Genomic DNA, 16,877 nt, shown 5'->3' with positions numbered 1-16,877 from the left:
TAAAAAATTAAAGCACATACACACATTCAGCATCTTAGTTATTTTAATTCATTTTTTTTTCATATTTAATTTATTCATGTAAAAATAAATAAATTAGTAAATTTAATTATAAAATATGATAAATAATTTTATATTATAAATTTTTATACAGTAAATTCCCTGTGATTAATGCCATTTTTTTACATTCATTAGGGACTATTATATACAGTTTATTGATCAATCAACAAAAATGACATTTATTGATTTACTGCTTATGGATCTTTAAAGAGAAAATTTAAAGTTTTATAAAACTGTTTTATCTCTCAATTTTTTTTTTAAATTTATTCTTCTCTACCTCATCAATTAAAAATATCGTAAAAATTCATCCTTCGATCTTTCAACCATCGATTTTACTTGCTTAAATGATGTTAAGAAAAAGAAATTTTTAATTAATTACGTATACACATTTTAAACAGTAAAGTTAAAAGTAGAAATAAATACCGTATCCGATACAGTAATAATTTAATTATAATTAAATGTAAAATCAAATAAATTTTGTAATTAGAAAGTATCAATTTAATTGAAATTTATAAATGAGAAAATTAAATAATTAAATATTTCTAAGTGTTGTTAATTAATTTGAAATTATAACCATCAATCTTGTGTGAATTTTTATTGCTATAATGTTTGCAATTAATTCATTCTAAAATGTAATTTTTTTTAAATTATTTATTTTAAATAGTTTCCCCCCTTCTTATATTTTTTTTTTGGTAAATAAATTCAAGATTCTACTAAAATCTTCACTTTTCTAAAGGTTCCTTATTGATTCTCTTGAATATGAATGAAGCAGTAAGTCATAGGGGACTTCTAAAAAATTTTATATATATATTTTTTTTTACTTTTATACAACTTTCTTTCCATTCTTCTTTTACTGTAAGATTTTATATTCACGCTCATATTGCTTGCCTTTCTCACTTAAGTTAGTTTTTCAATTTTGTACTAGTGAATGGAAGGTCGCAATTGTTAAGATTACTTTTTAAAAAAAAATCGTAAATTTCACTTGATAAATTAAAGTTTAAATATTTAAAACGGTTTATATTAAGTAAAATTTCACTAAAACGTTAATACATTTCTTTTTTCTTTAATGTTTTTTTTTTAAAGTTTGAACGTTTACTTATGGAGGAATTTTATAAAATTACATAAAAATAATCAAAATAATTAAATAATATCTGATTTTTTTAAACTTAAAACTGTTTATATTACGTAAATACTTTTAAAATTTTGACATTTCTTCAATATTTTGTATGTTGCAAAGCGTACAAACGTTTCAAGTACGACACTTTTTATGAAGGAATTTACAAATATATAAGTTATTTTTACTTTATAAGTAAATAATCGATTAAAATGTTTAAAAGATAACATTTTTAATTCAAAAAAGTTAATTTAAAACTGACTAAAAATTAACCCAAATAAACTAGATTTTAGCTTTAGTTGAGTATACATATATACAATTTTCTTTGGAAATTATGTTATTTTCTTTAATGTTAAAGCAGTAATGTATTTTTCAGTCGTCAACTCTATAATTTTATATATGACATTGGAGTCTAAATGTTGTCTAGTAAGTTGTTTGTAACGAATTAAAAAGTAACTCGTGGAATTCTTTGCTAACACTTTTACGCTCCTGTGCACAGTAGGATCAAAGAGAAAACGTTTCTTTGACATAAATTACTTTGCTGAAGATTTATGGTGGGAGAACATGTTTCTAAATAGACATTCGTTCAACGTATGCTTGGGAATTTAGTCTTTGTAGGTTGGACGTCAGCCAACCTTAAAACAGCTTTCATGGATAATGCATTTGTTTCTTTTTTCTTTATTTAACTCGAAGTAGTAGTAATGGAGAAAAAGCAACAAGTGTGTATAATGCCCATTCTATTATATCGAGCGTAAAAATATGGCGACAAATTTCGATTTTAAATATACAGGTTAAGCTTTAAGATAATTATAATTAACGATAGAAAAACAAACACGTCAAACAAAAAAAAATAATAATAATATTATTGTTACAATAGTATTTCACGCTCGATTATATACTTTTTCAGTTCATTTCACTGTAAAATATGGTAAAAGATCGTATTTTATAGTTGAGTTAATGCATATACCGTAGGATATTACATTATTATATACCGAAAACACAAAATATATAGCAAAAATATTTAAAATAAAATAAAAACAGGGGAAAAAATGATCTACTTACCAGGACATATACCGCAAAAGGCATGACAACAGCTGATACTAATAGATCTGCAAATGCTAAGCTGACAATGAAATAGTTTGTTGCTGATTGTAAACTCCTTTCCTTGAAAACACTTAAGATGACCAAAATGTTACCAAACACAGCTAAGAATGGTAATAATATAAGTAAAAGTGCCCAATAGATTTTTTCGGTACTATCTTGATACACCGATTCATCCTGAGTGACGTTACTTGTTACGTTTTCACATAACCAGTTGGAAACGTTATCAGTTGCGCATGGTAATACGCTGGAAGTTTCATTATTTGTAAAAATATCATCATCTATTATAGTGGACCACGAACTTTCATTATTGAGCCATTCACTTTTCCATTCAGTGCGGTTTATATATTCTTCCATGATTCAAAAATATATACATACATATATCTTTTTATATATATATATTCAAGTTATTAACATTATTAAACATCCTGATATAAAGATTTAACTTTAAAAAATAATTAACACGTGGAATTTTTTATTTAATTTTTCTTTTTTTTACTACGATAGAGCCACGTAGACGAAATTTTGCGTCACAATTCGTATCCCATTCAGAGAAGAAGCGTGTTAAGTAAATGGAAGAAACTGGAGAATATTCTGAAACGAATATATAAAAATTATTTTAAAAAATGTATTTTAATATATTAAAAATTTTTAAAGTAAATAAATTTGAGAATAAAATAAATAAATAAATAAATATTTGAGAAGAAGGAAATTTCTATCATTAGCCTTTAAGTCGCGAATGTAACGTAAATGTTGATAAGAGTGACGACATAATGGCAAGATCTTCTGGAATTCTTTAAAATGAAGTGTCTTTACTACGCTTCGGGCAATCTAGAAGCTGTTAGAACTATGGCAAAGTAGTTTATTGTGAATTGCAATGCGGTTAGTTGCTTATGAAGGCAATTTCAAAATACTGGAAATGTCATTGAGAAACCTTTAAAAAAAAGTTGATAAAGAATCGACATCACTAACAAAATCGATATAATATAGCAATATTTTTCTGAAAACTTTATTAAAATATAAAAAGAAAACTCTCTTCATCTTAAGATGTTTATATATTTCAAGTTAAGATTGTTTGAAGAACAATAAATTTCTTCTACGGTAGCTCTGAACGATTGTATCTTAAAGCATAAAAAAATTATAGTTTTTTTTAGTAGAAAATCTTTTTACTGAACGAATATTCCATAAAAAAGAGTTATTTTTAAGATAAAGAAATTTAGATTTTGCATACCCAATTTCAAAACTTTTTACTTTTCTTAGACAATAAAATAGCTTACTAGTTGCTCGTTTAGGGGGTTACTCGGCTTCTACAAGCTCTAAAATAGTAAAAATCTTTCAAATTCTTTACATACTTTACAATTTATTTGCTTCCTAAACGAATTAATTAGAAATTATAATAGAAATTATACTAGAAAACATTAAAAATTAAGTTCGTGTAAGACACGTTACCAAAGGGGTATTACCCTGCTAGATAGTGGCATTTGTTTAACGTAAAATAAATGAAAATTGTTTAAAAAAAACACAAAAGATATTACTTCAATTACAGAATACCTTGAATAAAAACAAATTTACTTAATACTATATTGGAATGCTTACAAGACAAGGGAGGAGTAGATGAACATGTCATAAGATAAATTTTAATATAGCTATCTTGTTAATATGGGGAAGTGAGATATTCACGTTTTTTTTTAAATGTTTTCGACAATTCTTTTGTATTTATTGTTAAAATTTAATAATTTAATCAGTTTTCTTCATGAATACTCGCTTATAATTATGTAAATTTTAATATAGAAATGAAAATTTCCGAAAGAAATTACTTCCATTGGCATGAAATTCCTCCAATAAAATTCTTAGAGTTATATATACACAACGGAATTATATTCGTGTAAAATTTCAGAAAATTGAGTATTATATAAAATAAACAGTGTGTCTTGTTTTTAATAAAAAGACAGAAGGTGACATTGTTTACACTATTATATTTCATAGAGTAGCCTTTCGATAAGTTCGAGTTAAACCAAGATAATTTTAGATCTTTGTAGTGTTTGGCAAAGGCATGTCACAACCAGGCAACAATATAGGGGAAAAGGCTGTATCAAATCCAATAAAGGAGAAAATAACCGATCAATCACCTTAGAAACGTCAGTGTGAGTGGAAACACTTTCTGAACTGCAGAATACTTTTATTCACTTTGTCTGTCATTGCCTGTATTGGCTTTGTTTGAAATATGTTCTTATGATATTGCTAGATCCCTACTTTTTTTCCCCTTCTTTCCATACGAACCTAACATGAAATCTATTTACATACTCTGATATATTGCACCTGATACCTGTTCAAAACAACTAAATCACACAGAAATGCTCATAAATATTATACATTTCTTATACAACCGAATCGTCAAGCGTTGATAACTCACGTAAACAATTTAATTAGAAAATAAAACAAAGAATTTATACAAGTAAGTGCACATTTAACTGGTTAAAAAATATTGTTTTACGCATAAAAATTATATTTTTTAAATTTTAATTAAATATTATTATTATTAAAAAGTTTATAAATTGGTAATTTTCATCATTAAAAAAAATTTTTTTAAATTTATTTTAGAATTCTGATTTATTTTATCAATTAAATAATTATCTGTTGTTATATTTAAGTGTGTTTAACACAGTCCATTAAGAGTCGCAATTAAGCATGATAAGTTCCATTATCAGAATGGAGAAAGAAATAACGGATCTATTCTTTTGTTAATTGTCTCCTTTTTTTTCTGTAGTAAATAGCCTTTTTTACTACAGAAAAAAAACATCTATTTTTGGATTTTTTGATAAATTTTCTATCATTTTATCGTTACTTAATTATTTTCTGCAATTTTTTAAACCATCTCCTACAAGATTTATTCACTTAAAAACACGCTAAACATACGTAAACTCGTTAAATCGAATCTCGTGAAGGCAATTATTTTTCGGTTTATTCAGAAACGAATTAAACTTTTGTTTTATTCCTTTAATTCTAATTAAAATTAATTTTTATTGCCGAATAATAATTCATTAAAATTATCATTTAATTGCCATTAAGAAACGAATTCCTTAATGTTACATCAATTACATTTATGATAAAAATACGTTATATAAGTACACTAATTATATTTTTTAAAAAAATCCCTGTACATAGGAGCTGATTAACTTTAAAAATTCGCATGATAAAATAATTTATCCATTTATTATTCGATTTATTTTCGTTCAGTACATATCATTAATGACTTTATTTTAATTTACTGGTGCTTAATGAAGTTCACAAATTGATTTACTTGAAATATTCGTCTCGAAAATATACGAAAACAGTCATTTATTTATATTCAAACACCAAATCGTTTAACCCCGAAATTAACGAGATAAATACTATTTTTTATTTTTTTAAAAGGTATAATTGACTACATTGTTTCGTATTTTACGATTTAATGAAGTTTAAAGTTTGTTCTGAAGTAATTTATTTATACAATAGACAAATATATATATATATATATGTATGTACAGTACGTATGTGTGTGAATGGAGTTATNTATATATATATATATATATACTATAACAATTTAAAGATTTAAAGAAAATAAACCTAGGATGGCCCATAAGTCGGTTAACCACTGTAAACATTAAATCGCTATCTTATCCAAATATTTAATTATGTTTCCGTTAATTTTATCACAGAATCAGTTTACGATTCGTTTTCTAAAGTATAAATCCGTGCACGCGAAATTAAATACGGTTAACTGACTTTCGGACACTTATAATAGAATTTATTATTATTGCGGTTATGTTTATTTTCTATAGATCTAAAAATTACATTATATATATATATATATATATATATATGGATGCTCAAAAGTCAGTTAACTACATTAACAGAGTGTTGAGATTTACAGAAAATAAACTTAACAAATTATGTATAAGGGATGGCTTAAAAATCAGTTAACCGAATTTTGTTTTGTAATGTTTTAGATAGAATTGGAAATGTGAAAAGCTGCTTTCATAACAAAATTAATGAAAAAAACAATTTAAAATGTGATTAAATATTTGAATAAGAAGGAAATTTAGTCATTACAGTGGTTAACTGACATCTGGGCCACCCTGTATACTTTTATATAATTTTTCTTTTTTCGCTTTTAAAATAATTATTTTGTTATAAAACTTTGGATAATGTTTTGTAATATATAATTATTATTAAATAAATATTAAAACACTAACTAAATTTAATCACTTCTCATTATTTATTATTTCAAGGAATTCAATTATTGAGGTAAGAAAAAAAAAATTACTCGAATTTTTAATGAGCTTTAAAAAGTATTTTTACAGTTAAATAATTAATAAAATTACTTATTTTATTAAATTAAAACATTTATTATTTTAAAAAATTCATTAATTTGAATTATTATATTAAAAAATTAATTCATAAATTAAAAATAATATTAGATAGAAATCAAAATTAATGATAATAACTGAAAATGCTAATAAATTAAGAATTTTAAATAAAATTGTAATGAAAAGAATTTTCTTTTTTTTTTAATTCTTAAATGTTTCTAATTATTTTTGGCAGATTATTTCCTTTTTATTTTTTTCTGTGAATATTTTGTTACCTTCTAAAAATTGCAAGTTATTTAAATGTCAAAAAGTGATAAATTCAATTTTCATATTTTATATTACTTGCTTTGAAGCTTCTGTAGGGATTTATATAATAAATCAACTAAACTTGATAATAATAAAAATACTTGATTTGATTTTTCTCTTCTCTCTCCCCTTATCTATTCTTTATGCATGATTTCCTTTTATCATCATCACGTTTCTCATTATATTATCAATCAATATATAATATTGTTAATTTATCTCGAATAATCATTATCCATCTTGTTATTATCTCGAAAAATGTTCTCCCCTCCCCCCAAAAAATATAGTAAAAAAATTATTGTAAAATTTTACATTTGGCAATGGCTTAAATAATGATGAATAATTTACTTGATTTTTATGGCTAATTTGCTTTTAACATGTAATTTTTATGTTATATATAAAATATACATCTTTGTAATTTTAATTTTTATAAAAAAATTTTATTTTTTAATACAAAAAAAAACAATAATTTACGTCTTAAAAAGGTGATTAATTACGAATTTTAAGTTACTTCTTTCTCTTCTCTGTCGCGTAGATAATACTAATAATTAATGGATAACTTACCTATAACATGCGATTTTTATATCATATATATACTTAATATAAAAGATTATAATTTTTATACAAAATTTTCTGTCTTTCTTTAAATAAAAAATAAAAATTTTCATCTTAAAAACAGACTAATCAATCAAAATAATTTCTTCCTTCTCTTACTCCTCTAGTATATATATGTATATATATATACGTTAAAATTAAACATTACAACATAAAGTTGTAATTTTTAATTAAAAAATTGCTATATTTTTTGCTAAAAATAGCAAAAAAATTATTGCCTAAAACAGATTAATGAATGAAAAAGTTTATGTTCTATTTTTTCCTCATCCTCCTGTCTTTTAGATAATATTAATATTGAAAAGTAGTAGAACTTTATGACAAATTTTATTAATAAACTTTTAAGGAAAAAAATAATAAAAGTAATTACTTTTTTGTGGCATATTTATTAAGAAGTTTGAATATTTCTTAAGTTTAATTCCTTTTTTTTCTGTTATAAAAGCATCGCATCCTTAATGATGATGATCTATTTTTTTTTTTTTATTTTGATATTCTACATGAATTTTTAATATTTCATTTTATTAATCAAAGAAATTTTAATTTTTTTTTAAATTAATTTTATCACTTTTTTTTATATATACAGTAGACTTTCCATAACTCGAAGTTGTAAAGGGGACGAAAACATCGACACCAGATTGTCGTCAACGATTCATTGCTTCTTGCTTAACAATGTTTTCGATGCGGTCGACCGCCTCAAAATCATCTTGTTTTATGAATGACATAGTTTTTAGAAAACCCTTCTTAAAAGCTGGAGAGCTTTTCTGGTTTTCCTACTTGTAGAGGAAGAGCAGTACTTGTCCTTGATAGGATTTATTTCTTCCTAATCTTCATCACTTCAGCAATGATATCGTCTTCAGATAAGTGTCCGCAAACACGTAGATCATTGTCAATGTCGACAAGAATCTTCGAATGGCACTTATCCATCAGTCATTCCTGTAATGAAATCGGCTCACTCTTCGATATAATCGACTTGTGCAGCAATTTGCAATGGTGCTCTACGGAACTTCATTCCAAGTTGTGTTAATCACTCGTATTGCATCTGGAAAGTTCGTTTCAAACTCACGTGATCAAGCTTCAATAACATGCAACATCTTTCGTACAATAAGTGCAATTTAAAGTTTATAACGATCCTTCGATATAAAAGTTGCAATAAAAAAATTAAATTGTTTTGGCTTTTGAATTAGGAATCCTCAAATGTACGCTGTAGATTCTTTGATACAAAGAATAATTTTTCTTTCGGCAATCAGGGTGTCTAATTTTTTCAGCCAGTTACAAAAATATTCTGATGTCATCCATGTTTTTATTTTTATTTTCTGTATATTGTTCAGGTAACGTCTTGGCTTTGCGGTAACAGAGGCTTTAAAGATTTTTAATTAATAACGATGGCAATTTTTCATTACCTGTCACGTTCGCTTGCAAAAAAGAAGAGTTATACCTTCTTTGCTGTTTTGTGACGTGAATCACCATTGGACACCACTGTTTTGTCCAGCAGACAAAACAGTGGTGTAATAACCATTTCGTCTGCGATTAAAAAGTCATCCGGAATGAGGTTCTGTACAATTTCTGGTAAACTTTTCAATTCGTGCAATCCACCTTTGTGAAATCGCACTTTGCACTTTCACCAAAAAATTTTAATAAAAACTGTACACACCTCCTCTTAAATTTATCCAACCATTTGTTACTTGCTTTATATTCAATATATCCGAATTGTTCGGCTTTTTCTCTGAGAAGCTTTCCATCGACACGATGTTCTGGTCTCTACAACTCTTCAGCACTTTTCAACATCTGGATACTCACATTTACGCTTCTATTGTTCATTAAAACTTTCCAAAATCTCGTTTTTCGGATATTTCGTTGAATCTCTCTCTAAATATTAAATTATTTTGCAATTTCTGGTTTTGTTTTTGCTTTATGATGGGCAATTTCCCTGCTCTCGAAAAATCTTGTTTTCTCTTGTTTGCCATTTTTTCAGAATGAAAATGATCAGCACACTGATTAACTGGTCACCATCAACGATGAAAATTCAACATGAAATTAAACCTATATTATATATAACCTACACTTACAATATATTCTAGATATAAGTTCGTTAATCCGGCATGCTATAAAAAAATAACAGATAATCCGGAATTATAGCGAATCGGAATTCGTTTGGACACGTGGTACGCTAAAGATTCATTTCCAGCAGAATTCTGGAAAGTAAAATGTAATATGCATATGAATATGAGTGCTAATGAACACGTTATTGCACAAAATCAACATTTTAACAAGTTTTTAATTGATATTAACACAGTATAGTCATTAACTGTATCATCTCCAAACCGGTTACAGAGCGTGTGTAGACAAGTAGGAAGCAAGCAGCAGCATAAAATGGCGGATCCAGGAATCCTAGAGGGTTGCAGAAAGAAAACAATAAGCCTTACAAAACTTTTTACTACTTGAAATACCAGACTTTACTCGAAAAAAACTGCAGCTGGATGATGTATCTGCGCCCTGCGCAACCCCTAAATCCGTCCAATCCGCATGGCAGCGTATGTTAATACAGTATACATCAATAGGTACAACGTTCAGATCTCACACAAATTATCAGATTTTATCAAAATAAAAAAACGTCTGGTAATCCGGCGTCTTGTCCTCTGGTGCCGGATTAACGAGCTTCTACTATACGTATAGTTTTAAATCTAAATAGTAAACACAGGGCGACACAAAACTCTTTAGGCTTACTTTTGGGTTATAAGTACAAATATAAGAGATTAAACTGCTATGTTAATGTTTATATTTCTTGAAAATTTTTCAATATTTGAAAATACGAGGGATGGTCAAAAAGTATCGGACCTTTGGTCGGCAAAAATACATTTATTGATTTTGAGGTACAAAACCCTAATCCCCTTCAAAGTAGTCTCCTTGGTAGTGTATACACTTCTCCCAGCGTTCCTGCCATTGCTGGAAACACTGCTGGAACGCATCTTTTGGAATGGCCATCAGCCGGTCCGTCGCATTCCGCATGATGTCTTCTCTCGACTAAAAGCGGGTTCCTTCTAGCGACATTTTCAGCTTGGGAAATAGCCAAAAGTTACACGGAGCCATGTGGGGAGAGTACGGAGCGTGACGAACCACAGGAGTGTTGTGTTTGGCGACGAAAGCCCAAATCAGATGCGCAGAATGGGCGGATGCGTTATCACGATGGAGCTGCCAAGTTTTGATCGACCACAGATCCGGTCGTTTGCGTCGCACAGCATCGGAAAGACGACGAAGGACCTCCTGGTAGTATTCCTTTGCGATGGTTTGGCCTTGTGGTGAGTACTCACGATACACCCCCCCACGAGAGTCGAAAGAACTGTCAACATGACCTTGATATTTCTGCGGACCTGCAGCGTTTTTTTTTGGCCTCGAGGATCGTCCCCGAAAGCCTGCTGAATCTTGCGAATGGTTTACGCTTGGGTATAGCCAAGGTTTTTGGCAAAATTTGATGTAATATCGCTGCTCACGTTGTTGAGTCATTTTCCAACTTAGTGGAATCCGACGAGAGCTCGCTACATGTTCTCACTCATAGGCCGACTGCCAACGACTGACGCTTCCTGCAGGCGGGAAAAAATTCAGAGCTGTGCATGACTGTCCCCTCCACAACTCCACCGAAAGAGGCCTCCCGCGCATCATTGGTTTACGCGGAAAAAATAAAAGTCCGATACTTTTTGAACAGACCTCGTATTAGTAACTAAAAAGTAGCTAAATGTATTCCAGAATAAAATGTACTGGGTGGTCCAAGGTTTAAAACCTAATAACTGCAATTACAGTACTTTATTAATTTAATATACAGTACTCAAGAGAAATGTAAATGATTGAAGAAAAGAGAAAAATTAAAGATAAGAATCTAGAATATAAAAATCTTTGGATTTTAGTTTCTAGAAAAATACATCTGAGTTTTCGCTGTATTTTTCTAGAAAGTGTGATTGACAGGTGAATGGCAAATAACGGGAAGCGGTTTCCACAATAGATGCAGTGTGATTAACAATTAAATAATTTTTTTTAATATAGAATTAGAAAACACTAAATTATATTATAATTTAGAAATATACAAGATTATATCAAAGAGGAATTCTCGACAGACCAGAAAAAATAATTGACATGCAGTTATTATTGGATAGACACTACTCAAAAGGTCTAGGCTGAAGAAAGGAAGAGAAGGGATGAGAATGAGGATAAGAAGAGAGACGGTTCTAGTAGGGTACTATTGGGTGAATCAGAAAGTATGAAAAATATCTGATATTATCATCATTAGGAGGTAGTCTTTTCAAGGGTCTAACCTGAGGAAAGGAAAAAAATAAGGGAATGAGAAAGAAAAGGTTCTATTGGGGTACTGATATTTATACAATCATCTCTGATTCATCCTATTTTCCAAAAATCAATTTAATTTTTATAAAATAGAACGTTAATTAATAGTAATGATTACAATTATAATAATGCATTTTAATTTAATTGTTCTTATATTAATTATATTTATAAACTTTTCGAATTATCCAGTAAAATAACCTGAAATTTATATTAAAGTTTATTGGAAAACATTGTAAAGTGTCATATATTTATTTTACAACGTAAAAAATAACATATCTGTTTACTGCAAAAAAATAATAATTTATATCTGCATCATCATCATCAAAAAAATCGTATTATTTGAAACTTTATAAACAATTTGATAAAAAAGGAAGATATCGGATGACACTACAATCTGTATTATTAGAAAAGATATATTAATCAGTAAACAGAAAGGGATAAGTAATATACCGAGACTGACTTTACAAGAAAATGCAGCTTTTGATTATTAAAAATAAAACTAGTTATTTTATCATAAAAAGGTACATAAATTTTATATTTAAGATAAATAAATTTCATTTCAAATAAAAATAGAATACTTTGTATAGAAATCTTTCGATCTAAAATCAAATTTGAATATGTAATTATTAAAAATATAAAATTTCATACGAAATGTGATGATGTTGACAGTTCTGCAATATAATATTAATATTTACAAAAATATAAAGTTAAATGTAGTTATCTTCTTTATAAATAATATAAAGAAGTATAAACACACTCACTAACAAAATAAAATTATGCGTCAAGAAACATTGGAATCTAATGAAACTTTATTAGTGAAAACATATAAAGCACACAAGTGCGTACTGTACGTACGCATGGTAATAAGTGATTACAATATCATAGCAAGGGCACAATTTCCTGCTGAACAACAGTACAATTTAAACGAACCTTTACTACCTTATACGTCTTCGTCTTCTTGTCTGGGCGATACGGTTGGGCACTGATTTGCTCACGGATGTTGCAACTACATTTCTAGATCTCTCACACTCCTAAATGGCCGAAGCGGTGTCCCATCTGATTCCATAAATGCTCGATGAGTAACAAATATGGAGGCCAAGAGAGTGTGGCAACTTGATAAGCACGTTACTGGGAAACACTAGTTGTTTACAGCTGCCATTATTTTGTTGGAAAATTGCTGATTCATCCTTGCCATTGAGGCTGTCTTGAGCCATTTTTCAGCAAGATTAAAAGCAATACATAAATGCACGGGATTTTCTGAACTTTTACAGTGATCGAGTGGATACTGAATACTGATAGTTTGGTCGCAGGTTCGCACTTCACCAACGAGTTGACCGCGTATAATTTTCAGATCCTTCTTCGCATGTACATCTAAATATGGGACAGTTTTCCATAGAAAGTCCTCCCGGGAGGCATCTTCCTTGACAGATTGTCTATGTGTTGCGTTGCCTTATCCCAACAATCTAATCCGATTTCCTGAACTTAATGCATACGCTATCAGCGTCTCTCATACTACTACTAGGAATAATTTACTTCATTTGGGATGGCTCCCAGACCAGCATGCCAGTAGAGCAATGTAATCCAACAGTAGAATATCGAAGCGCATACGCTGCCAGCCGTAGTAGTTCATGTTTCTGTCACTGCACCTATGCAAACGAAGCCGTGCAAATTTATCTCTGCAACCCACTACGAAGCCAATACTACGAGAAGAAAGAGGGTTCTGTATTGAGGCTTCCATCTAACTCTTGATAGTATAAAAACGCCTTTGCAACTTGTTTGTGGATGTTTCACGATCAGACTATTATCTCTGCTGATGGGATGTCTGTGACGTCCAAAATTTTGTCCGTCGTGCATTTATGCCTTGACGTATCCACTACCCTAACATCTCGTTACAGTTAGGTCGGAGCGACACAAATGATGGACAATTTGGTCAAACGGCCATCCTGACTTTCTCCGCCCGATTATGTGGTCTTTCTCAAACTCAATCTTCTCTGCTTAATGTCTTTGACTGCGTCATACAGGCATGTCTGGCGTTCGAAGATATCCAAGCAGTAGGTACTGTACATATAATTGAACACTAAGTCTCAAAGAGGCTTTTTATATGGTACTGGATTAGAATTTTTAAGACATTTTGTACCTTTCAAAAGATTGCAGTTGTAGTCCAATTACAATTGGCAATTTGGCTACAACTCTAAGCATTTACATATCTGTCAGAGACAGCTGTTTTGTCGTGTTTTGCAGTAATCGGATAATGCGTAACTTTTTCTTCAATCAGTATATGTGTATACCTTATCTTTTTTTAATTATTACATAAATTATTATTAATATGGTTATAACAATTATAGAATAGTATATGTAAAATCAGTTAATAATAAATTTTGTAATATAAAAATGGTTATTATTATATAGGGTGGCCCAAAAGTCACATAACCATATTTTCTTTATTGTGAATGTCGAATGGTAAACTAAGTTTAGAACGCTTTTTTCTCGTGAAAAACTGAAGTTTGTATTACTAACAAATATTTAAAAACAAGAATTAATTTTTACAACAGTTAACTAACTTTTGGACCAACCAGTATAAAATTTAAAATTATCATATATTAAAATTTACGTAATATGTAAATTAATTGCACAAAATGAATTAAATTGTAAATATTTATTTTATTATTATAAATATGAAATTAATACAAAACAATTTAATTTAATTTTTTAAACAAATATTACAAATAATAATAATAATAAAACTTATTTTACNTTACTTAAAATTTAAAAAAAATTGTTGTTTAAAGTTCATAAAAGTTTTGATTAAATTTTTAATCAATTTTTGAATTAAAATATTAAAATTTTGTTTTAAATTCGTCGAATTTTATATAAAATTGTTTATTTCTCTTGTAAAATTAAATTTTTTTAATACTCATTTACTACATAAAATCATAATTTAATATTAAAAAAACACTTTAAATTTAATTGTAATTAAAATTTTGTTGTTATAATATAATTAAAATATAATAAACATTTCAATAATTAAACTAAGTTTACTCGTTATTAATTATTAGAAAAGTAAAGAATTATATTAGTAAAATTTTAATGTTTAATTATCTTAAAATTAATTTTAAGGCAATTGTTAATTATTTATAATTAATAAGATTTTATTTAATTTTTTTTTAAAACGCGTTTAAATTTTTTTTTAAATTTGTGATTTAAATTATTTGTATTTTAAAGGTAAAACGATAAAAATAATTAAATTATTTTTTTATTTAAATATATTAATCGATAATAGATAATTATAAAATAAATTTAATTAAAATGATGATGAAGAAGATGTATTTATACAAGTAATCATTTTAAGTATAGTTCTAAAAATAATAATTATTTGTTAGTCAATTCGTTAAATTAATTTAATTGTACATGTAAATATAACTGAAGTTTCGATGCGAAAAGTTTGTACACTTAATTCCTTTATAATTTAATAAAAATATTAATTATGTTAATAAATTCTCTCTCTCTAGTGTTTGATGTTAAGAAAATTTATCATTAAAATTTAAACAAATAAAAGTTATATTTATAATTAATGAGTTATCTTAATTCTTGTTTGATATTTTCCATACTTATTAATAACTTCAAAGAATGAGAGTCGAGAATTTATAATGAATCAATGCTTACGTCGTGTACTTTCGAATTTACTCGGGGGTCTCACTCTTTTAAATAGATTTACTGAAGAATAAGGGCATTTTATATGTTAAATTCAAGTAAAATATTATAATTTTTTACTGTAAATATTCTAGTATTATTTGTATGAAACTTAAAGAATGAATGAAATTGTATTGAAGGATACAAGTTGAAGCGAGTCTTTGCCCTTAAAGGGGCAAATATCTATAAAATTTTTGATGCCTTCGATATATAATGCATTATTTATACAATATATCTTTAACTTGAATACATTTAGTTGATCAGTTCAGAGTTATGAAGGATTACTTTTCCAATAAACAGATTTAAATTTTAAAATTCTATAAGTTAATATGTATATATAACATTACTACCAAAAACAGCAATATATTACCAACGTAGATAAATATAGTTGGCTTGATATTTGGCAGATACATATTAGCCATCCGTTCGGCATAAATCATTGATATTGATCGGCTGTATGTCGATCCAACGAATGCTACAGTTCAATCTGAAGTGAGAAATTGGAGCAGGAAACTACATTCGTTAAGGATTATGTTCATACCATGCTACAAAATCATGTTTAATTAATGAAAATTTAAATATAATTACGTTTGTATGAAGTAATGCATTAGTCTTCTTTGCGTAACTGATGATTTTAGTGATGCCAAAGGGGGCTTCATGGTTCGAAAGTAAAGGTTATAGGTCTTTACTGACTTTGTTGAAATCTATCGCTATTATACGAAGATAAACTTATTTTTATATTAGTAAAAACCTAAAAACAAATGTTCAAGAATGATAAGAAGATCTATTCTGTTCTGTAAATGCCATGAAAGCTGCAACTCGATTGGTACTATTGTAGTCTATGTGTCGTCCAGCCAATCGGGTTAGATATCGATCATTTTATGAGGTTTTCAACCTTCTGTGAATTGTTCTGGTTTCCTTAAAGTGTTTTTCCAATCACTACAGTACATGGGTGACATTGAGACAACTGGCCAGCTTCCAACCACCCAATGGCTTTCGGCAACTATAAATTTCCTAAACGATGTCTTACACCCATTGTAACAATTTGACTATCTCATAACTCTATGTTGCGTTCTATTTGAGTACTATTTTATTCTCGAAATTTAAAAGAATTTTTTAAAATTTAATTTTACAAAATTTGTTTTAAACCAAATTTTTAAATTACTTATAATACGAAAGAAAACAAGAAAAAAAATTTAATTTAGATAAGTAAGCTGTAATTATTTTTTTATTATCGTTAATTTTTATTTATTGATATTAAAAATATTGGTTTTAATAAATTTATTAAATTATTTATATAAATTTAATGGATAATGCCA

General features: G+C 27.8%; 1 protein-coding gene across 2 annotated transcripts in view; it reads right to left on the bottom strand.

The window, feature by feature from the left end:
* Positions 1–16,877, bottom strand: part of LOC111634846 (dopamine D2-like receptor) — a 203,437-nt gene that overhangs the window by 130,022 nt on the left and 56,538 nt on the right. For both annotated transcript variants that reach the window (XM_023379685.1, XM_023379692.1), the window contains exon 2: positions 2,234–2,866. In XM_023379685.1, the coding sequence (XP_023235453.1) occupies positions 2,234–2,629 (396 nt within the window). In that variant the 5' untranslated portion in view covers positions 2,630–2,866. The remainder of the gene's footprint in view (positions 1–2,233; positions 2,867–16,877) is intronic.

The sequence above is a fragment of the Centruroides sculpturatus genome, unplaced genomic scaffold (assembly GCF_000671375.1).
Source record: "Centruroides sculpturatus isolate CEXI.00-Female unplaced genomic scaffold, Cexi_2.0 scaffold135, whole genome shotgun sequence".
Taxonomy (NCBI): Eukaryota; Metazoa; Arthropoda; class Arachnida; order Scorpiones; family Buthidae; genus Centruroides; species Centruroides sculpturatus.
The sequence above is the reverse complement of the archived record's forward strand: the minus strand, read 5'-3'. Positions and strand labels throughout refer to the sequence as shown.